Here is a 24088-nt window from a genome sequence, read left to right as displayed (position 1 = left end):
CCTAACGGTACTTAAGGCCGAATTCAGAACATCCACTCTCACTCACACTCCAACCACATTCCCGTAAGGGACACTCAAGTGACCACTTGAGTGGAATAATGGGAGTGACACTCAAGTGATCTGTTCGTATTCACACTCCTCGCTAACACTCCACTTCATCAAGTGACCCATACAGTATATATACGTGTATGTTTACATGATCATATCGGATTATCTGTTTGACTATCATGATGTTTACATTATACTACGTAAACATATGTTAAGTTGAGATTTGAGGAGTAATTGTTAGATATGGCGACAAACAAATGACAATTATTCATATTCTGAAATTGAAATTAACATTTTAAACAATTGGTTAATAAAAATAAACGCTTTGGATTGTAAATAACTGTTACAAATCATCATCGTTAGCACCATCATTAGTTGGGCATGCTTTGGACTTAGTGTATACAGAGATGGTAGCATTGAGAAAAGTATTTCCCCCTTGCTTTGTTCCTTTGACAATTTTAAACCCATTGGATATGAAACCTTGATTTTAGAAACATACCAGTAATAGTTGTTTTATCTCAGGCCCAGATCTTCTGGCTTAAAAGGTTCCTACATTAGTTTTGATAATATATTTAGAAAAGAAAACTACTCGTTCAAGAGATTGATACGTATGCATCAACAAGACATTCAGTGGTTTGCGTACAATAGCAATGCGGAATATGTACAGAGAGCTGCGTGCTATAAGCAAAAGTTTAAAATTGGGAATTCCCGACTTTATTTCCGACCGGATTATTCTGAGTTTGACTGTAACTTTGTTACTTGATTTATGTTTATATTAAGAAAACCGTAAGTACTTCTTTATAGTTTGATATCAAACACAAAGTTTTTTTCTTCTTTAAACAAGATCAGTTTTGTATATGTTCATATGTAGAGGCCACACGCGCCTAGGCAGCAATACTCCTTTTGTTTTCTTGTTTTCTGTACTTGTTTTCATAGACACAATGAGCTGTTGGCTGAGTATTTCCCTGTTATCAGAGGCATTTGTATGATCTCTGGCGGCCATGGGTTCACCACCGACAACCATTCAATACAATATGATGACTGATGTATTTGGTTGATAATTGTAGTAATACAGACAAGGCTAAGGGGATAGCCCAACCAAAACAGAGGAAAAGGACAGACCAAAAACGAAAGCGGTTAGGGAGTGATAGTCCAACTAAAACAGAGGAAAAGGAAAAACCTAAAACGGACGACACTTGCGAAGAAGTCCAGCCAAAGCGAAGGAAAAAGATGCACCGAAAACGGACACGGCCAGGGGATGATAATCCAACTATCCTAACCTTCGATTTAGAAACTACAGGATTGAGTCAGTATTACGTGTATATTTTGTTAGATCGTTTTTAGGCAAACCATGCATGACGGTATATAGAAAATGTGTTTCCATATTTTGGTAGCCTTCCATACAAGAACTTTGGTAAAAGATGTCCGCTACTTGGTACAAATTTTCAGTATTCGCGAACTATGTGTATGAGCCTTGACATTTAGTCGGCTAAAATTGTTAGTTTTAAACGGAAGAAAATGTGTTATCTAATACCAAAAAATAAATAACAGATAATTAATATTGAAAATGTCGTCCAAGATGGGAGACAAAGGTACACAAATATTTATTTTAGTATGAACGTTTCCATATGCGTAGATGCTTTGCCAGAATTTGTCTTATAATATTGTATTAAAAACACAATTGCATTTAAAGTATTGAAACAGTATTATGGACAACACAACTTCCAAAGTAGCGTCCATCATAAAACTGCCAGAAATGAATTTCTTTAAAATGTTCGCATTGACCATGCTACTTTTGTCAGAAGTTAATATAGTGATATTGTTTGTATTTAACAAGTATGTGGTAACGATCCGTCCTCTACTGGTCCTGTATTTAAAATATATTAGTGAAAAGCTTCAAGTCCTGAGCACTTACGTGACAGCATCGGGTGGAATCTTGCAGTGTTCTTTTAGACCACTGATATGATTTAAACTAACAAAATATTTTTATAAATACTAAAAACGGGGCCGATTGAGGCAAAATTGGGACAGCGATAACCATACTTAAATGATCAATATACGAGGAACCAATTGTCTGTATTTTTTACTAAAAACGGGGCCGATTGAGGCAAAATTGGGACAGCGATAACCATACTTAAGTGATCAATATACGAGGAACCAATTGTCTGTATTTTTTGCTATTTTACTTAGTTGTGGTGTATATTTCATATTCAATTTTGTGGGGAATGCCATTATTTCAATGGCAATTTCAATTTCCTGTACGAACAGGAGTAACAATTTACATGAAAGTAGTGATGTCCACAATACAACAAAAAATATATAGACACCATCTTTTGCGCATTTGTGGCTTTTATCTTTCCATTTATCCTTTCTGAATCATTAAATGCTTTCAATCAGTTAGAAATCTTAAACATTATTCAGTTTTAGTTGGGGGAACATCTTTCACGCCATTTGATTTTGAAACGGTCGAAAAATCAAAATATGTTCTTGTACAATATAAGCAAAAGCACAAAGGAGGTTTCTGAACCAATTTCAAAGTCATTACAGTTTTGAAAGAAATCACGAGTTATGGTACATTTTAGCGGTCGTCTAAGACGCCAGTTTGCTGTTGATCTTGTCAAAACGCTGCGTAAATGTTAACGAAATATTTTATATTCAAAACAATACCATAAAGATATTTTTGACAAATAATCAAAGCAAATGGAGAAGTTGATATGATAAAGTCATGAGAGATACATATATCTTACGTGCTATTTTACATTTGAAACCAGTTTCGGCCAGCTTAAACGGCATCTTGAATGTTTTGTTTTCACCAGAGTTGACCCGAAGGCATCAATTGGACTCTTGGTTTGAATGGGTATGGAATAAAGGAATGGACACAGCTGGGATAAGAGTAACCATTGGTTAAATGAGGTCGTGATTGGAACAGTTTGCTTTTGTGTCTTTGCTCAAAACTGTTCATTTTCTTATATAAATGCTTCGGTTTGTCTGAAATAATATCCCAAACTATCTCGTTTCAGTTGAAAATGGAGACAATATGCCACACATAACACAAATAGCGGCCATGGAAAAATTGAGCGGTTCAAGGTTTTGCAAGTATGTAAAACCGAAAAAGCGTTTAACAAATGATGCCGAGAGAATAACTGGCATTGTTATGACAAATGCCAATACAATGTTAGTAAAAGGTAAAAAGGTGGAAGCAGTCGGTATCAGAGTAGCCATTGGTGAACTATGTGAATGGTTGGAACAGTTTCCTAATGTGTCTTTGGTAGCCCATTACGGTCGAGGATTTGATTTTCGTGTTGTGAAATCCGCCATCGAGAGTATCGGTATGAAGGACAGACTCTATAAATGTGTTTGTACATTGGTAGATTCCCTTCCAATTTTCCGAAAGATGTATCCGGGACAGTCGCATAAGCTAGCTGACCTTGTGCTGTCCTTGCTTGGAACTAAGTATAATGAGCACGATGCCAGTGATGATGTAGAAGCGCTAAGCAAACTCCTCAGTCATGTCGATCTATATCGGAAAGAAATCCTGAAATACAGTTTTAATTTTTCGGATATTTAAACAATGGTCTGTTTTAAAAGGTCTTTGGACATTATTAGTAGTATTTTATATTGCGAATTGTATGTTGCGAATGGAATCGTAGTTCGGGAGTGTGTATTTGTACCTGTTGTTGATGCATGGCTTTAGGTGTGTGTTTTTATCAATTTTGCTTTGTTTTTGTGATGTATTAGAGCCTTTATATATTCTGTACCTATATTTTGATAATGTGTATGTATGCTATTAGAGCCAATATATATTGTAAACCTATAGTTTGATAATGTGTGTAAGTACTACTGGAGCCATTATGTTTTGTATGTCTAAAGCTTGATTATGTGTATTAGTGCTATTCGAGCCATTATATATTCAAGACCTATATTTTTATAATGCATATAAGTGCTATTGGAGCTTTTTAATAAATAAACCTAGATATTTTTATAATTTTTGTTGTTATTTATTTATTCTCTGAAGTTTAACACTTAATTTCAGTATGTCGAAACAGAACAATGCGTAGAAGTCACTGCATACAGTCCATGCGAGTTTACAGTTTTTATTAGATTACCATTCTTAAGCAAAGTGTTTTCTATCTTAAAAAAACGTTTGAATAGTTTAAACACCCAATAAAAACTACTTGTTTTCACTGACTGTGCGGTTACCACAATGTTTACCAATGATGACGGTTGGACAACCGTGAAATGTGTCTTGTCTTGTTACGCGCTATGTGTCTTTTTTGATAAAAATGATTTTATTGAATAGGATCGTTGTTAAATCTAGGCTTCTGTATTGATCCTAAAATTTCCATTGTTGTTTTGATGACCAATATGCAACAATGCAATTTTCTATTGCACTTGTCTGATGTTTTCTCCCTTATAGTCTTGCAAGCGTTAGTATTGAAATATCGTTACTGGTAGAGTTCATATATAATTTCATTCAAAATTGTTTTGTTCACTCGTCCAATGTATTATGATTTATTTTGTAGTTGAATATGGCACAGTTAGTTTAAAAACAAATGCATACTGGGTGTCGGTTATAAGGGTAGGACCAGTCGTGCATTTGCCATTGCTGTCAATAGATTCCCTTTTAAACGGAGACTCATATCATTATACTTCGATTTATTCGTTAAGAGAAATTTAAAATTTTACATGATCACTTTTCCAAACTCTTGAATATATCTCTTGTTGCTATTGGAAATTTTACGATTTAGAACAATCATACACTAGATAATAAATTTAGTGGCAAGTTTAATAAAGAAGATCATTTTCTGATGTTGAATGGAAGTTTAAAAATGATTGATTTAGACGATGTTAATAATTTAGAACCTTCGTTCTCGGTGTACATAAATATCGACACTCAAATCTTGCAAGCGAAGTTAGGGTTGTGAGTTTGGAGTAACTCGCCAAAAAAGGACAATTTACATATTTAGTTCATTTACTTTATCAACGCTCGCAGTTTCTTTAGTGATTGGTTTAATTAAAAAGTCTGGAGTAAAAATATTTGAAGAGTCACAGGGTATCCATATACAATTACTGTCTATACCCTTACTGTACGTAGATTTATTTCAACTGTTTCCTTTCCAACTTTTATGCATACGCTTTAACGCCGCTCATCCGAGAGGCCAATAAAAACAAGAGTGTCGGCAAAATTGAGACTTGTTTTTGACATTAATTGTAGTTTTAACACCGAGAATGAAATGCTCTTAAATGATACCATGAAGATATACATTTGGGAGTTGAACACTTGTTTTAACCATTATCCGTTTGTGAGTTTGGTTTATTGGCACCAAGCCAGACAAATTGGTTTTCTCCGGGTAATCTGGCTTCCCCCCACAACAAAAAGACCACACTCTCGGGTAACATCGTGCCAACAAGAGTCATTAATATAATGTTGCAATAACTTGTTGAGCAATCGTTGTAAAATAAAGAAGTTTAAACTTAACATATATCTATTCATTTAAATGACCGCATACAAAGCATTAAACGTCACGCACAAAAACGAACAAAAATAGAACACCTTATTCACACATGTAACCTGAACTATATTAATATATCTGAACCACAATTAAGCTATTCATTTTTTCTAGCCATTGGCGAGACTCCATATTTTTTTTGTAAAATTAAAAAGGGTACTGCTTGCTGATTTTTATTTATTCGTGAACAACATGACCTAAGTCAAGGATACATTGTAATAAAATGTACGGCAGTCTGTATTTCCGTTGTTTAATTCACCAAAAATATCGAACTTACAATGACCAATTTTGCGATATTTCAAGGCAAGCATGTTTGCAGTAAAAATGTTGATTCGTTTTGCTCACATTCTTGCTTCACAGATAAATTTCTTCCAATATCACATACTCAAGTTAACTTAACGGTCAATAAACCACTCATTTGGGGCTGAAATATTTCACACGAAAAACATATCAGAGAGCGCAACAGTCATTAGCTTTCACCCAATCAAATATAGAACCATCAAAACTTCCCTGTTGCTCAAGTTCCTGTGGCCCTTTATCGAGCATAAGCATTTCATACAATAAGTGCAGGTTAAACAGGTTAAAAAACACTAAACAACACAAAATTAAAATATATTCCTTCGTGAATATTGCTCAACTCCTCAACACTAAAAAAAACGATACAAATACTACCCTAAAAATAAATGCCTCATAAAAATAATAAGACATTGCCATCTCCTTTAATGAGTATCACGACCTATTAATTGGGTTCACTATTGCCCCAAGTAAATTGAAATTGGCAATACACAATATTATCACATTAGCAAATCTCGACTGATTGAACATTCTCAAGGGAAAGCGAGAATATACCGAACACACGTTTGTTTCCCATCTTTTTAACTTGTTAATGGAAATTTGAGATCAGTATATTAATTTTGAATTCATTTAATTATATTTGAAACATTAGCATTATAAACATAACATTCGTCAATATATATTTTGATAAAATTAAGTTGATATATTATTTTGACCTGCTTATAAATTAAACATTTGAATACATTGTTTGTGTACTCCACCTAAGCTTTGATTCCTAAATTGGAACTCAACTAAAGCAGTCCATTTATTATATAATTATAGTATGCGAAAGTTTATTAAGTAAGAATAGATCTAGCGCATTTCAACAGCTTTTACTTTTCATATTTTTATATTTTCATCAACTTCTTTAAACATTTTTACTTATTATTGACAGCAGATTTCAAGAGATACTGTTGCTTGAAATGAAACATTCCCATGATATGTGCGTTCAAATAATCGTATGTAAATATATTTCATACTTTCCATATACATTACACTTTTTTTGGATTAAAACACACGGACCATATGTATTAATTTACCCCTAGTCTCATGGACCATATGTGTTAAATTTGCCCCATTGCTATGGTTTCGTTCTTCCAAGCAATATTCATTCGTTTGTGTTGAGTCCAAAATGAATGATTTATATCGGAAGTAACGGCTGTCTTTTCAATTTCTGAAAATAAAGTTAATTGTTTGTAATGAATGTAGAGAGCACAGCCGTTGTTTGAGTGTAAACAAGTTTCGACCCAAAGGTATTTACGGAGAGCGCAGTGACAAGAAACAGTACACATAATTTACCCGTGTGATTAAAAGCCATGTCTTTTTATCAAGAACTATTGTAGAATTATTTTATGTAACTCAAAAAAGATAATAAGAATGGACACTCCTATGAATTGCTGTACCACGTCGAGTTTGTATACTTGTTTCATTGTTTTTACTAAAAAAAATGTGTTGTAGTTCTTTAACATTAAATTAAAATCAAATTACTTTGGGTGTAGACTTGTTCGTGTGCACTCTTATCCCAACAACCTCACTCTTATCCAAACAATCTCGAATAAGGTTAGAAACGTAAATGGTAAATTCTATCAACGTATGCATTAACTTAAGGAAACTTAAGAATAAAACAAATAATAATGGAACTTATACGTAACCTCCAAGTACTACCATAAGGGGACCCATGTTATTGGAACGGCAATAAATAACCATATGATAAAACCACGCCAATCCAAACACTTATAACAGAGATCTGAAAACATATCGCACTTCCTTTACAAGGTTAAGGCAATCTTCACACCCGTTACTTATTGAAACTGGCCGACACGGCAAGAAAAGATTATAACATGGTTCTTTTACGTGGATCTAGTGATTTAGAAAATGAGTAAAATTTGTATGTATTTGTAAGACAAACGAAAGCGTTCGAAATATTATCTTCAGAAAACGTTTGATTGCAATATGTATTGCCCTTTTGAAAACAAAGAAAATAAGTGTTCTTGTTCTGTAATATAAATATATTGATGAAACTTTTGTTATGAGTCCGACTATCAGTAACACTATGTTGCAAGACACATTTATATATTTACGTCACTTAATAATTTGTCTGAATCTTAAATCTAATAGAATCCCAGGGTATTCGCGATTATCATGAAAATCGGAAAGGTGTTGGTGAATTGTCAGTAAGTATTGTCTGACCAATAAATCTCACTTTCATTTGATGTATTGTTCGATATCGTCTTAAATTTATTTTTGAAACCCAGAGTCAGATCGAATAGAACTCGAATGGAATGTTGTTTTAATGTGCTAATCTGAAACGACAAGAAATAGCTTCTACTCAGATACATGTTATTCGAGCTGACTAAAGCACAAGAACGACCTGATGCTTAGTGTTTATTAGGATATCGTTTTCGTTAAATAAACATACTATTTTAGATGATGTTTTTATGTTTTTAAACTGCATAATTAAACATTAATAGGTACGAAAGTAAATGTAAACAACGTCCAACTATTCAAAACGTCAACATGAAGTAGCTATATGCGTCATATAAACTGTATGTAAACATAAGAGGACAGCAGGTTTTGTTCTCGCAAAACAGATACACAGTAGCAATTTTTTTATTTACTCACAGTGCATGGAATCGATTGTCTGTCCAAGGTGTGAAAAGATCTTACTGTTCCGTCGCATGTTTGACAGATGGATTGGGGCATCGCCACACCTCAACGGATCGGTAACAGCTTGCAAACACAAGAGAATGACAATGTACTTGCAAAAAGCCAGTAATGATAACCGAAACAAACAATATGTTCTACAGTTTTGTCAATGAGGGCTTTTTGTACATTAAATTGCATAAGAATAAACTAAACTATTAATCTCTAAAACATCATTGACAATGATAAAATCAATAACATACAATAATAGTTAAGTGATAATTCAAAATGAAAAAAAAACTTATACTTTATACTAATGTCTTCACAGCGACATGATATCGACTAAATGAACAATACATGCATGTTTTGTACTTTCATTTAAAAACTTTTGGTCGCAAATCATCGGCTGTTCTAAATAAAGAGTTTAAATCTTTGACCAGTAAAAAAATGCTCATTTCATAGTAACTATTAGTTCTTATAACGAAGTTTACTGTGGAAATGCACACTGGTTTAATTATTATAATGAGGTGTTATATCATATAAACAATTATTGTGTGCTGTTTTCTTTGTGATATTCGCATAATCAGGGCAACTGTTGGCTACTTGAGTAAAGCTAAGAGTTGAAGTATTTTCAAAAAAATGTGTTGCAATGTTTCATAAACAAATACGTATATATATAATAAACGCTTAGTTTCATGACGACAACACTGATGCGATAGCAAAAGCCAAACCGTAGTTTTTTCTTTATTCGCATTGTTAGAACAACCTTTTCGTTAATCGCGTTGAACTACACTCTCCAAAGAACTACACTTTTACAAAATGCATTGAACTACTTAAAACAATACATCCATATCGGTATGCCATTGTCTTCAATCACGAACGTGACTTAAGTGAAATCGTTATAAATTTATGATTTATATGCTTTCAATTTGATATTTACAATGTTTCGAAAGTAAAGCCCTCTTTCTTATCAGCGCGTGTTCCCAAGAATCTTCAGTTAACAATAATTGTATATCCTTCTTAAACATATTTTTTAACGCAATCCAGTACACCTCCTGAACTCAAAAAGTAAATATTGTTCCCCTTGCTATGCCACTGATATATAAAGCTGTTGTCACTGAAATATATTGCTGATTACATCTTACATTGAAACATTCAATTATCTAAAAGATCATGTTTAAAGTTAAGATAAAATTAAACACACGCCTTGGTTTGCTACAGGGATTATTTTCCTGTTAAAGGTATTTATGTGGCCCATGAGAGTTGCATAGGAGGTGAACATATATATTGGAATAAAACTACTGGGCTCATACTTTTTGAGTATATGTTTTCCAATCAGACTAATTGTATTTTTTTTACAATACAACATTTGTTTTAAGTTTGAGCCGGACTCAAAACGTAAATGAATACTGGATGGAAGAATGAATTTTGTTGCTCTTATAAGGTGATGAGAAGGTCTTACGTATTCTGTATGAATTATATACACGTGTGGTCACCCATATTCAAAATTTTTTGGTTTGTCGACATACTTGCTTTGGCCATTTACACTGTAGCAAAAACACATGACATTAATTCATATAGGCATATCATACATACAGAAACATATATTCTAGAGAACGCAGTTCACAGCTATTATAATACAGTATGAATAAATCATCTTATATTTTTATATATCAAAAACAGTGCTGTTTAAGAATCATCTAAAATATTATCTTATTTTTTCTTTTAGTTTAAATGCTTCCACTAATTATGTAGACATTATATTTAGCGTGTAAACATAACAATTTCACATTGCCGATGTGAACCATTTAAGGTAGTACGACCGTAATGGGCATCATTTCAAACTATGATCGGCTTGATAATATCAAAATATGTGTCATTTCCTGGATTCAAAATCAAAACTTAATAGATTTTTACCTTCAAATAACAATTTATCTAAACTTGAATTACCCTACCCCCGATTTCAGATTTTTTTATAAAAACAACATCACCCGAGAGAATAGAAAAATCCCTTATTTCATTTATTTCTCAACATTTTGGTAATAATAATATGGTATGACAATTTTGATATACGGTTTTGACCGCATACAAACTTGAACATGGACGTTTTAAAGAAAAATCAACTAATTCTAGAAATATTCATGACTTGTTCTTTATTAGTAATTAACTTTAACTTTTTGGGAACATTTTGCCAAAAAATCTAAATGTTTTACCTTATCATTTAAAAAATAGAGTTTGAAATTCCCAACCACCTATTTCAGCAGGGCCTGAAAGTAATGAAATCTTCAAAAGAGCTAGAGTTTATGTGTAGAAATGAATTTAATTACTTTTTTAATACAAAAACAATTCAAACTTCTGTATAAAATAAAGGCTAATGAAAACAAAGAACAAAAATGTCTGTGCTTCTGGATGGATCCGAACCTCTACCTTGAAACCCTCATAAGATTTGTAGTCTTCTGCTTAATAACATACTAGGTTTAAAGCATTAAAATTGAAGAGTTTAAAGTGGAGTTTTTTTATTACGGGCGTGCTACCTTTAGGTTAGGCCAAGTTGAACTTATTCTATATTTTTGACGTATGCCATTATGTATTGGAGAACATAGTGAAAAGTAGTCTACATATTCTCATATACTTTGACTACATAGTTTACATGTACTTATTCTATATTTATCATAAGTAACACAGTGTAAATATGATTCGTACTTAAAACTTACTTAGTCTAAAGCATTTTATTATTGACCATTTTGTTTTGACTGGAGATGGTATCATTCCATTCATGTACATATTGATGCTTAAGACTTTAATTTAACATACTAGGCAAATTATACAAATAAAAAGCATGATTATAGTTCGTTCACCAGACATCATTGCATTATATGCTAATGAGAGAGACACTGGACCGTTCACGAAGAACAATGACTGATGAGTTCCCCAATCTGGATTCCAACGGTTGTCTACTGAATATTGAAATCGGAAACAAGTAAGGGCACCGAATTACGGCGATGTGGAGTAGCTGAATGTCTAGTAAGGAACAGCGGATATTTCAACTGACATGTTCAGAACAATCGATTTGTCTGCCAAAGAGGTGTAAAATGCTTAAATACTGCATTGCCTTTTAAATGGTCCCGTCAGTCAAAAATATGCTTTATGGTTGATTTTGTATTAATGGTATAAGCCTTTAAACTATCAAAGCTTACATTAATTTCTCATTTCATAAAGTCATCTCACATTGGGAACGCTCAGTAATTTTAGAGAGGTTTTCGCTGCTAATTATTACTATTTGCAGCAGGGTGTAAAATTAACTTTGTCTTTTTGTTACATGTGTCTACGGGGAACTATTGTTATATTTGCTCGATTGCACGTTTAGGAAGTGACCGTTCTTCCACAGTTTTATATCATTTGTCATGAAAGTCTACGAATATAAGAAATAACAAAAACGGTGTTTTATTTTGTTTGTTAGGAACACTTCAATCAAACAATTAAAACTAGATACATTGTCAGAAAGAACGTAAGAAAGACGGGTACAAGAGTGAATCATACAGGTAGGTTTTAAGTTCGGACAATTTAGAGTGTCCGCATCTGCAGTTTATTTTGCTTACTCTGTGAAGCTTATGTTTGTTTAAACAAGCATGCCTTGGAATCCGTCTGATACTGGGTAGTGCAAGGCACACATTTACATCCGTTATGCAAAATACGCAACATTTTCAGACATTTCTTAACAGTTCTGTTATTCTGAAGGTTTTAGAAGAGCGTATATTACATTGACCATATTTGTAATTTAGAGCCTTTTTCTGTAATGTCTGTATGAACTTACTTCTGATATCCTCTGCCATGAAATTCAAAGAAAGTGATGAAGGAACAGGAGTTCGAACATACGTTCAGCATAGAAGCACGTATGGTCAATTTTAAAATCTGTGACCATTTTGTATAAGAAATAAATTAAATAAATAATAAGACCAAACCTTTAATATTTCGTTGCTTTTGGTTTTAAAGCTATTTATAAGCAGCTTCATGATAAAATACGATGAGAGAAGTATTTGGGCGCATATAATTGCTTCTTTAACCAAAGCTGTTTTATTTGCTTAATACTCTTTCATATAACGTAACTGTACAGCCGTTTCCCTCTTATTGGCTTTTTTATATGTTTTGTATTTGTTTTATTATTCTTGTCTGTTTTGTGGTACTTTGATTTATTTCAGGAAAAGCATTGAGAACTTATTCGGCATTACTACTTCAATTTCAGAACAACGTCAATGTTGACTTTTGTCAGCTCCTTGATTCTGCACGCAACGCCGTCTATAATGTTCTTATGCATAATTTGTAAGTATTTAAAAGGGGAAATAGATACAAGTTTGATTTAAATTGATAATTAAAGATTTGTACTGGAATATAAGAACATAAGTATTAACCACCAGTTTATTTGAAAGATGTATAAGTAGTATCACATATGAACTCCTAGGTTTTATTGTTTTTTTTTATGGATACATGATATATAATTTTAAATTAATTCTAGATCTAGACTTATTTAAGATTAAATGTTAGCAATCATACCAAACATATATACATTCCGTAGGTGTGTCTCAAACGTCTTGATTTCACCTTATTATTTTTTCATATGTACGAAGTTAATTCAGACGATTTACCCAGTGTAAACGTTATGAAAAGCATGTGTACCAAAGATGCCCCTTGCGCTTCGACTGAACATAATCATTCTCATCAAATTATATTAAGTTTCACTTACACCTATTTTCTTGCATAAAGTCTAAACTAGCCTTCTCCAACACATTTAGGGAAAAATCCTTTTTCTAAAAAACAGATTCGTGAAACAAGAGTTATTATATTATTTCCGTAATACAAAAACTCATCAATAATTCTATCCGGACCTCAACAATCCCAGATTCAAGTTTGGTTCGGGTTATATCCTTATCAAAAACAGGTAGGTAAGTAGGCTTTTTATTAGGCTTTTATAATATTAGAAAGCTATTTTTATCATTGAAGAACGGTGTTAAAGTTATCTTCTATATAAAGCGTTAAAGGTTTTATACTTCATGTTGAAATATATGTACAATTAAAATTAAAAATAAAAATAAATAATTCTTGATTTTACAAACTGACTATAAAAACGGTAGGGTCGGCGCCGTTTTTGCAGGTAGGCTCGGATGACCCAAACCAAAGGTATTTGCACTGTTTCATCTGTATCCATAGGGAGGTCTTATTCTACAAAAATAGTTTTCATTTCGTTTTCTAAAAGCTGGTGATTGAAATTCGCTGGAGATGTGCTTATAACAATCTCTTTTAAAATTTCCAGTACTACTCTACATTTTTTATACATGCTTTCAACAGATGTTTACAAATACACCAATCAGCAAATAAAAATCTAAGATCAAACTGCTTTTCATAAAACAATTGAAATGCAAGTCATGCTACTGTACACTCATATTTGAGCTTGCTAGGGTTATTTATTTCATATCCTTGTTTTCAAATATCGATCGGAAAATACTGCATTTAGGTTGTTTACGCTTGAGTTTTATCTTCCTTGTTATATTTTATCCGCTTCGAATACATAGTTTGTAAACAATTGGGCAAGATGGACGTGCAAAGAGCTGGGAAACTCACATCAAATACTAGAAAAATGTGTGATACCGACGGAAGACAATCGTACGTATGTTTTTTGTTTTTTTTAAAAACAAATTTTGTATAAAAATATCGTTTAGCCATTGCAAATAATAGTTATATAAAAATAAAAAAAGTCAACGTATTTCATACTATGTCCACAGTCACAGTCGTCAGTCTACAGTTGGAAACAAATGATGCATGGGGTATAGGGATTCCCCTGTGTGGGTGGTTGAAGATACAGGTTAAGTGAGTGTGCTTGGAATCAAGTTGTATTGTGGCAAATATTAAGATCAACATCTGCTTTATTATTCGCACTGTTTCAAATAGTGTTAACTAATAAAGTTTAGAAAAGATAATCCTATTATTGAATCTTTGTTAGGTTTTAAACACTACAATATGAGTTTGTTTGCTCATACGTGATGCACGAAAGAACGTTTAGAACATAAAAAGCTCCTTTTTTGAGTATTGAATATGTTTCAGCTACATTTTGCCGATCAGTAGCTTCGTTCAAATATACGATTTGTTTGTAGTTTTGTTTGTTTAATAGATATTCAAAAGTAAGATAATTCAAATTTTCGAATCAAAACAAACCTAAACATGACTGCAAAAAATGAAATTTTTCAAAAACTTCCTTCTTCCTGAAAGTCATTTAATTTTCTTCCTGGTCTCCCTCAAAAACAAATATAAATCGTCCTTCTCCAGTTCGTTAAACCCTGGAGCAGGTAGATCTTACTCATCTGATTAAACTTTGAATTCACTATTAAGTTATGTATTTCAACGAATAGGATAACAAGTCAAAATCAACACAATAGTAAAAACGAAAGTAAAGTAAAGAAATGCAACCTCGTTAATCAGAAAAGACAGAGAGTCAGTCATAAAGGTACGACATCCCGGAGCGTTAATAGTATTTTCGGGTATAAAAACATAGTTTACAAATCGGGATTCACAGATGTTGAATACTCATGATACTCATGATTTACTAGTTTAAACTTAAACTTAATACATGTACATATAAAACTATCATATAGAAACTGAAAGTAAATTTCCCGAAAATTAAACGGCGCTACCTGTAATTTTGCACCGAACAAAATGATCGACCAAAATAGAAGTTCCGTCGGTCCAAATGGTAATATATCAGACATGTCCAACTGTCCGACAGAGGTTAGCTTTGACTGCTGCAGATATTGAAAATATAGTTATTTCTATAACGCATTTATTTAGTTTAAACTGCAACGGAAATAACTGCCATTATATAAAACAAAAATATGATTTTCATTAATCAACTAACAGTATGTGTATACCACGTGATAAATAACGTCATACATGCTACGTCGGAAGGCAATATTTTGCTTCGAATAAAGTCTTTATACAAAGATAATTCATTATTTTTTTACCATTTTAAATAAAAAATATTGCAGCCTATGCCGCTTACGGAGCCCCGTTCTCGGTATTTTACCAGAGTTTGATATTATTTTTTTCAAACACTTCGACAAACCTTTTGACAAAACCGCCGCCTGATTGAATATTGTCAAAACATTATTTTTGAAACTGGTTTGTCATCATCATTCATCATCATTCATCATCATCATCATCATCATCATCATCATCATCAACATCATCATCATCATCATCATCATCATCATCATCGTTAGCACCATCATTAGTTGGGCATGCTTTGGACTTTTTACATACAGAGATGGTAGCATTGAGAAAAGTATTTCCCCCTTGCTTTGTTCCTTTGACAATTTTAAACCCCTTGGACATGAAACCTTGATTTTAGAAACATACCAGTAATAGTTGTTTTATCTCAGGCCCAGATCTTCTGGCTTAAAAGGTATCTACATTAGTTTTGATAATATATTTAGAAAAGAAAACTACTCGTTCAAGAGATTGATACGTATGCATCAACACGACATTCAGTGGTTTGAGTACAATAGCAATGCGGGATATGTACAGAGAGCTGCGTGCTATAAGCAAAAGTTCAAAATTGGGAATTCCCGACTTTCCGACCGGATTATTATAATCTGAGTTTGACTGTAACTTTGTTACTTGATTTATGTTTATATTAAGAAAACCGTAAATACTTCTTTATAGTTTGATATCAAACACAAACTTTTTTCTTTTTTAAACAAGATCAGTTTTGTATATGTTTATATGTAGAGGCAACACGCGCCTAAGCAGCAATACTCCTTTTGTTTTCTTGTTTTCTGTACTTGTTTTCATAGACACAATGAGCTGTTGGCTGAGTATTTCCCTGTTATCAGAGGCATTTGTATGATCTCTGGCGGCCATGGGTTCACCACCGACAACCATTCAATACAATATGATGACTGATGTATTTGGTTGATAATTGTAGCAATACAGACAAGGCTAAGGAGATAGCCCAACCAAAACAGAGGAAAAGGACAGACCAAAAACGAAAGCGGTTAGGGAGTGATAGTCCAACTAAAACAGAGGAAAAGGAAAAACCTAAAACGGACGACACTTGCGAAGAAGTCCAGCCAAAGCGAAGGAAAAAGACGCACCGAAAACGGACACGGCCAGGGGATGATAATCCAACTATCATAACCTTCGATTTAGAAACTACAGGATTGAGTCAGTATTACGTGTATATTTTATTAGATCGTTTTTGGGCAAACCATGCATGACGGTATATAGAAAATGTGTTTCCATATTTTGGTAGCCTTCCATACAAGAACTTTGGTAAAAGATGTCCGCTACTTGGTACAAATTTTCAGTATTCGCGAACTATGTGTATGAGCCTTGACATTTAGTCGGCTAAAATTGTTAGTTTTAAACGGAAGAAAATGTGTTATCTAATACCAAAAAATAAATAACAGATAATTAATATTGAAAATGTCGTCCAAGATGGGTGCCAAATGTACACAAATATTTATTTTAGTATGAACCTTTCCATATGCTTTGATGCTTTGCCAAAGTTTGTTTAAATAATATTGTATTAAATATACAATTGCCTTTTAAGTATTGAAACAGTATTTTGGACAACACCACATTCAAAGTGTCGTCCATAAAACTGCCAGAAATGCCGTATGATGAATTTCTTTAAAATGTTCGCATTGACCATGACATTTTTACAGAAGTTAATATAATGATATTGTTTTCATTTAACAAGTAGGTGATAACGATCTTCCCTCTACTGGTCCTCTTAAACCCAAAAGAGATTAGTGAAGATTTTCAAGCCGTGGGCACTTAGTGACAGAATCAGGTGGAATCTTGTAGTGTTCGTTTAGATCAATGATAATGATATGAACTACAAAAATAATTCATCAATACTTTGAGAACGGGGCCGATTGAGGCAAAATCGGGACAGAAAGAGCAATGCTTAAAGCTGCACCCTCACAGATTGAACGTTTTGACAACTTTTTTTGTCTGGGAAAGAGACAATTTTTGCGAAAATCCATGAAAACAAATTAAATAAGACTGCTGACAAAAATTAGATCGCAGATTTTTGTATTAAAGTTCAAAAATTGATGTTTTATACATTTTTCTTAAACCGGTACCAACGGTTTAGGCCATAAAATCATCATTTTCGATCGGAAATATGAAAATCTACGATCTGATTTTTTGTCAGCAATTTTAAATCATTGGTTTGCAGATATTTACGCAAAAAGTTGTAAAAATGGTATATCTGTGAGAGTGCAGCTTTAAATGATCTATATATGATGAACCTATTGGCTGTATTTATTGCTTTCTTATTGTTGCCATCTCAACACCTTTGATTGCGTTTTCAATATTACTTAATTGTGGTGTTAAGTATGAGGCGACCGTGTTCACAACAATAGCTCGGCTTACTTATTACGAATAGTTGATGCTCTTATATTTCATATTCAATTCTGTGAACATGCCATTATTTCAAAGACATGTATAAACTGGTACAACAATTTACGCAAATGTAGCTTTTAAAATCCATTTATCTTTTCTGAATCATTAAATGATTTCAATGAGTTATAACACTTATGTGAAAAACTACAGAAACAAGGTCAGTAGCCGAAAGTTTAAACATAAAACCCGTTTAATGGCACAGGGTAAACGCCAAAGACATATAACACAAAATCACAAACAAGAACTATAGAAGAACAGCACAAAAGTCCACAAACAGCACAGTGCATACATACTATATATATAAAAAATAGGTATGTTTATCAAGAATTGTTAGGTACCGCCTTGGAACGGTCAGTAAAATGTAAATTTACTGGGGGTTTAAAGCAGTTTATGTGCACAAACCTCACTCTTATCCCAACAATCCTTAATAAAGATAAAACGAAAAAGGTAAAAAAACACTGTGCAATAAACACCGCATATGATGGTGAACTAGGAACACCTCCATCTAAAGAATGGTAATACATTATTTTAAAATTAAAGTCATCACGTTGATCATAAAGAATGATACTAAATATAATATATAATATTATCTTCCTTTGCTTCGAGTTGCAGATGCTTTTAAATCGGATGTATTAGATTTGTGAAGTTTATGAAGTTGCAATTGTGAAGTGTATATCGATTAAATATTATCTGTAAACACCAGATTATCCAATCTTAGAATATCATCAATATATCTAACAGTGCTATTGAATTTATCAACAATAGCGAAATCTCCAGGGCTAGATAATTTCAACATATATTCACTTTCATAGCAGTATAAAAAGAGGTCTACAAGTAAAGGCGCATAATTGGCACCCATTGGAATGCCAATTGTTTGCTATAATAAACATTTACCGAATCTTAGTTGAAAACATCGTTTAGTTTTAGTTGGGGTAACATCTTTCACCCCATTTGATTTTGATACGGTCGAACTTGTTTTGTAAAAACTATTTCAGTTTTCTTGTTCAATATATGCAAAAGCACTGGTTCCTTGAAAGGTGGTTCCTGAACAAATGATAAAGTCATTACAATTTTGAAAGAATCTCGAATAATTGTACATTTTAGCTGTCATCTTGAAAGCCAGTTTGATGTTGATCTTGTTCAAATGCTGCGCAAATGTAAACACAATATTTAAATTCGAAACAATACCATTAAGATATTTTTTGACAAATAATCAAAGCAAATGGAGAAGTTTATATGATAAAGTCATGGTAGATCATACTAAACGGCATCTTAAATGTTTTGTTTTCACAAGAGGTGACCCGAAGACATCAATCGGAATCTTGGTTTGAATGGATCTAGGCTACCGAAATGCAAATATACATTTTCTGTAAACAGCCTTGTAAGGTGTTCGAATACTGCTGTGCGTGTACATCTTGTGTTTATGTTGGCTAGTTTTGTTTTCGTGTTAATTAAATTTTAATCGTTCGTTTTAATTTTTATTACGTACATTCCTTAGTCTGTCAAAAAGCGTATCACAAAATGATCACGTATCAGTTTAGTATGGAGTCATCATGCCACACATTACACAAACAGCGGCCATGGAAGTACTGTTTTGATCATAGTTAAACACTTATGTTAAGCTGAAAAGACCTATGGTGACGCCATGAGCTTTACTAACATTTTAATGACAATTATCAACGTTTTGCTACTGAGCTTGTTTCTGTAGCTTTTCGCATAAATATCAATACAATGACTATACAAACATAAAGGAATGGAAGCAGTTGGGATTGGAGAAACTATTGGTTAACATTGGTCGTGATTGGAAAATTTTCCTTTTGTGTCTTTGGTAGTCCAAATCTGTCAAAACAGTTCCTTATTTAGGAAATAAATGTTTCGGTTTGTCTAAAATGATATTACAAACTTATCTCGTTTCAGTTGATGATGAAGACAATATGCCACACATTACACAAATAGCGGCCATGGAAAAAATGTCTCGTTTAAAGTTTTGCATTTATGTAAAACCGAAAAAAAGTTTAACAAATGAAGCCAAGAGCCTAACTGGCATTGTAATGACTAATGCTGATACAATGTTAGTTAAAGGCAAAAAGGTGAACGCAGTCGGGATCAGAGTAGCCATTGGTAAACTGTGTGAGTGGTTGGAACGGTTTTCTAATGTCTCTTTGGTAGCCCATAACGGTCGATGGTTTGATTTTCGTGTTGTGAAATCCGCCATCGAGAGTATTGGTATGGAGGACAGACTCTATAAATGTGTTTGTACATTGGTGGATTCCCTTCCAATTTTCCAAAAGATGTATCCGGGAAAGTCGAATAAGCAAGCTGACCTTGTACTTTCCCTGCTTGGAACTGGGTATAATGAGCACGATGCCACTGCTGATGTAGCTGCGCTAAGCAAACTCATCAGTCATGTCGATCTATATCGAAAAGAAATCCTGAAATACAGTTTTAATTTTTCGGATATTTAAACAATGGTCTGTTTTAAAAGGTCTTTGGACATTATAAGTAGTATTTGATATTGCGAATTGTATGTTGCGAATGAAATCGTAGTTCGGGAGTGTGTATTTGTACCTGTTGTTGATGCATGGCTTTAGGTGTGTGTTTTTTATCAATTTTGCTTTGTTTTTGTGATGTATTAGAGCCTTTATATATTCTGTACCTATATTTTGATAATGTGTATGTATGCTATTAGAGCCAATATATATTGTAAACCTATAGTTTGATAATGTGTGTAAGTACTATTGGAGCCATTATGTTTTGTATGTCTAAAGCTTGATTATGTGTGTTAGTGCTATTTGAGCCATTATATATTCAAGACCTATATTTTTATAATGCATATAAGTGCTATTGGAGCTTTTTAATAAACAAACCTAGATTTTTTTATAATTTTTGTTGTTATTTATTTAATCTCTGAAGTTTAACACTTAATTGAGTATGTCGAAACAGAACAATGCGTAGAAGTGACTGCATACAATCCATGCGAGTTTACAGTTTTTATTAGATTGCCATTCTTAAGCAAAGTGTTTTTTTTATCTTGAAAAATCGTTTATATAGTTTAAACACTCAATAAAAACAACTTGTTTTCACTGACTGTGCGGTTACCACAATGTTTACCAATGATGACGGTTGGATAACCGTGAAATGGGTCTTGTCTTGTTGCGCGCTATGTGTCATTTTTGATAAAAATGATTTTATTGAATAGGATCGTTGTTAAATCTAGGCTTCTGTGTTGATCCTAAAATTTCTTTTTGTTGTTTTGATAACCTACATGCAACAATGCAATTTTCTATTGCACTTGTCTGATGTTTTCTCCCTTATAGTCTTGCAAGCGTTAATATTGAAATACCGTTACTGGTAGAGTTCATATATAATTACATTCAAAATTGTTTTGTTCACTCGTCCAATTATGATTAATTTTGTAGTTGAATATGGCACAGTTAGTTTAAAACAAATGCATATTGGGTGTCGGTTATAAGGGCAGGACCAGTTGTGCATTTGCCATTGCTGTCAATAGATTCTCTTTTAAACGGAGACTCATATCATTATATTTCGATGTATTCGTTAAGAGAAATTTAAAATTTTACATGATCACTTTTCAAATCTCTTGAATATATCTCTTGCTGCTGTTGGAAATTTACGATTTAGAACAATCATACACTAGATAATAAATAAAGTGGCAAGCTTAATAAAGAAAATCATTTTCTGATGTTGAATGGAAGTTTGAAAATGATTGATTTAGACGATGTTGATAATGTAGAACCTTCGTACTCGGTGTACAAAAATATCGACACTCAAATCTTGCAAGCGAAGTTAGGGTTGTGAGTTTGGAGTAACTCGCCAAAACAGGACAATTTACATATTATGTTCATTAACTTTACCAACGATCGCAGTTTCTTTAGTGATTGTTATATTTAAAAAGTCAGTAGTAAAAATATTTGAAGAGTCACAAGGTATCCATACACAATTACTGTCTATACCCTTACTGTACGTAGATTTATTTCAACTATATCATTTCCAACGTTTATGCATACGCTTTAATGCCGCTCCACCGAAAGGCCAATAAAACAAGAGTGTCGGAATAATTGAGACTGGTATTTGACAGTAATGGTAGTTTTAACACCGAGAATGACATGCTCTCAAACGATACCATGGAGATATTCATTTGGGAATTTAACACTTGTTCTAACTATTATTTATTTGTGAGTTTGGTTTGGTGGCACCAAGCCGGACAAGTTGGTTTTCTCCGGTGACTCCGGTTTCCCACACAACAAAATACCACACTCTCGCGTTGTAGTTTGTAATTGTAGTTTTAACACCGAGAATGAAATGCTCTTAAATGATACCGTGGAGATATACATTTGGGAGTTGAACACTTGTTTTAACCATTATCCGTTTGTGAGCTTGGTTTATTGGCACCAAGCCAAACAAATTGGGTTTCTCCGGGTAATCGGGCTTCCCCCCACAACAAAAAGACCACACTCTCGCGTTATGTCGTGCCAACAAGAGTCATTAATATAATGTTGCAATAACTTGTTGAGCAATCGTTGTAAAATAAAGAAGTTTAAACTTAACACATATCTATTCATTTAAATGACCGCATACAAAGCATTAAACGTCACGCACAAAAACGAACAAAAATAGAACACCTTATTCACCCATGTAACCTGAACTATATTAATATATCTGAACCACAATTAAGCTATTCATTTTTCTAGCCATTGGCGAGATTCCATATTTTTTGTTGTAAAATTAAAAAGGGTACCGCTTGCTGATTTTTATTTATATGTGAACAACATGACCTAAGTCAAGGATACATTGTAGTAAAAATTACGGTAGTTTGTATTTCCGTTGTTTATTTCAACATAAATTTACAATGACCAATTCTGCCATATTTCAAGGCAAAACAGTAGTATAAATGTTGACTCGTTTTGCTCACATTCTTGCTTCATAGATAAAACTCTTCCAATATCACATACTCAAGCTAACTTAATGGTCAATAAAACACTCGATTTGGGCTGAAATATATCACACGAAACACATATCTGAAAAGGCAACCGTCATTAGCTTTCACCAAATCAAATATAGAATCATCAAAACTTCCCTGTTTCTCAAGTGCCTGAGACCATTTATCGAGCATAAGCATTTTATACAAGTGTTGCATTGAATGGATTTCTTTGGAATTCAACCGAACTAATTGACAACAAGTATCAATTAGTTTACTCAACTAGGACAACAATTCATTTAATAAATTATAAATAAACACTTTTCAACATGTTGATTAAAAAATCTTGGCCCGCTAAAAGAATATAAACAATAAAACGCTTTTTATATTAATACCCTATGATACGCGATTCGAGTATATTCGAAAATGTTGTGTTCTTCGGATAATGGACATGCATACATTGTAATATCTATGTACTTCAAACTTGGGGTCCTGCATATCTATGGTGAGAGGATAGCTAACAAGCAAACAAATCAGCTATGTAAAATTAACCATCTGTAATTTCATATTAAAGGCTCCATCTATTGAGAGCTTTTCGGCCAAGCCGCGAGTTTCCGGAACCGTGTTAATTATCAAGGCACTATCGTATTACATCCGGATTAATCAAATAAGCTTCGTTCGCCTGTCAGTCGCTCTTTAGAAAAGAATTTGTTACATCATCAACTTTTAATTTCGTAGGTAAAATCGATTCACGATGTCTTTGACAGTTTTCCTACTTCATCCAAATTAGGGTTAACAAGGAAACGAGAAACTTTAATTTAAATAATGTTATGTGGAAATACAGTTATGACGAATACACCAGCACTTGTAAAGTGCATTTGAAGAATTTTGTATGTGTATGTTCGTTAATACGTGGACCTATATGCATATTTTTATTTATTGTTCGCAGCAAATCATAATCGTAACTGTATCGTATCCTTCCGCCTCTTATCCCAAATAAGAGCAAATGTATTTTTTTCTTGTCTAAACTTCTTTATTTCACATAACTGTTAAGCAAGTTATTACAAGATTATATAATCACTGCCATTGGCACGGTTTTACGGGAGTATGTGGTCTTGTGCTATGTGGGAAACCGGACCACATGTAGATAACCCAT

At 33.1% G+C, this 24088-nt stretch overlaps 2 protein-coding genes across 2 annotated transcripts; both read left to right on the top strand.

The window, feature by feature from the left end:
- The first annotated feature begins 1092 nt into the window (after window positions 1-1092).
- On the top strand, window positions 1093-4022 carry LOC128219263 (DNA polymerase III subunit epsilon-like). The gene is made up of 2 exons (XM_052927076.1): window positions 1093-1354; window positions 3069-4022. Exons 1-2 carry the CDS (start codon window positions 1093-1095, stop codon window positions 3614-3616), a joined length of 810 nt encoding a protein of 269 aa, XP_052783036.1. The 3' UTR covers window positions 3617-4022.
- A 10012-nt stretch (window positions 4023-14034) lies between these two features.
- LOC128220669 (DNA polymerase III subunit epsilon-like) lies at window positions 14035-21631 on the top strand. Its single transcript, XM_052929158.1, has 3 exons — window positions 14035-14192; window positions 16507-16745; window positions 19911-21631. Exons 1-3 carry the CDS (start codon window positions 14122-14124, stop codon window positions 20456-20458), a joined length of 858 nt encoding a protein of 285 aa, XP_052785118.1. The 5' UTR covers window positions 14035-14121; the 3' UTR covers window positions 20459-21631.
- Window positions 21632-24088: the final 2457 nt, after the last annotated feature.

This window comes from Mya arenaria, chromosome 15 (genome assembly GCF_026914265.1).
Source record: "Mya arenaria isolate MELC-2E11 chromosome 15, ASM2691426v1".
Taxonomy (NCBI): domain Eukaryota; kingdom Metazoa; phylum Mollusca; class Bivalvia; order Myida; family Myidae; genus Mya; species Mya arenaria.
Note: the sequence above shows the minus strand (reverse complement) of the source record. Positions and strands in the feature narration are given on the sequence as shown.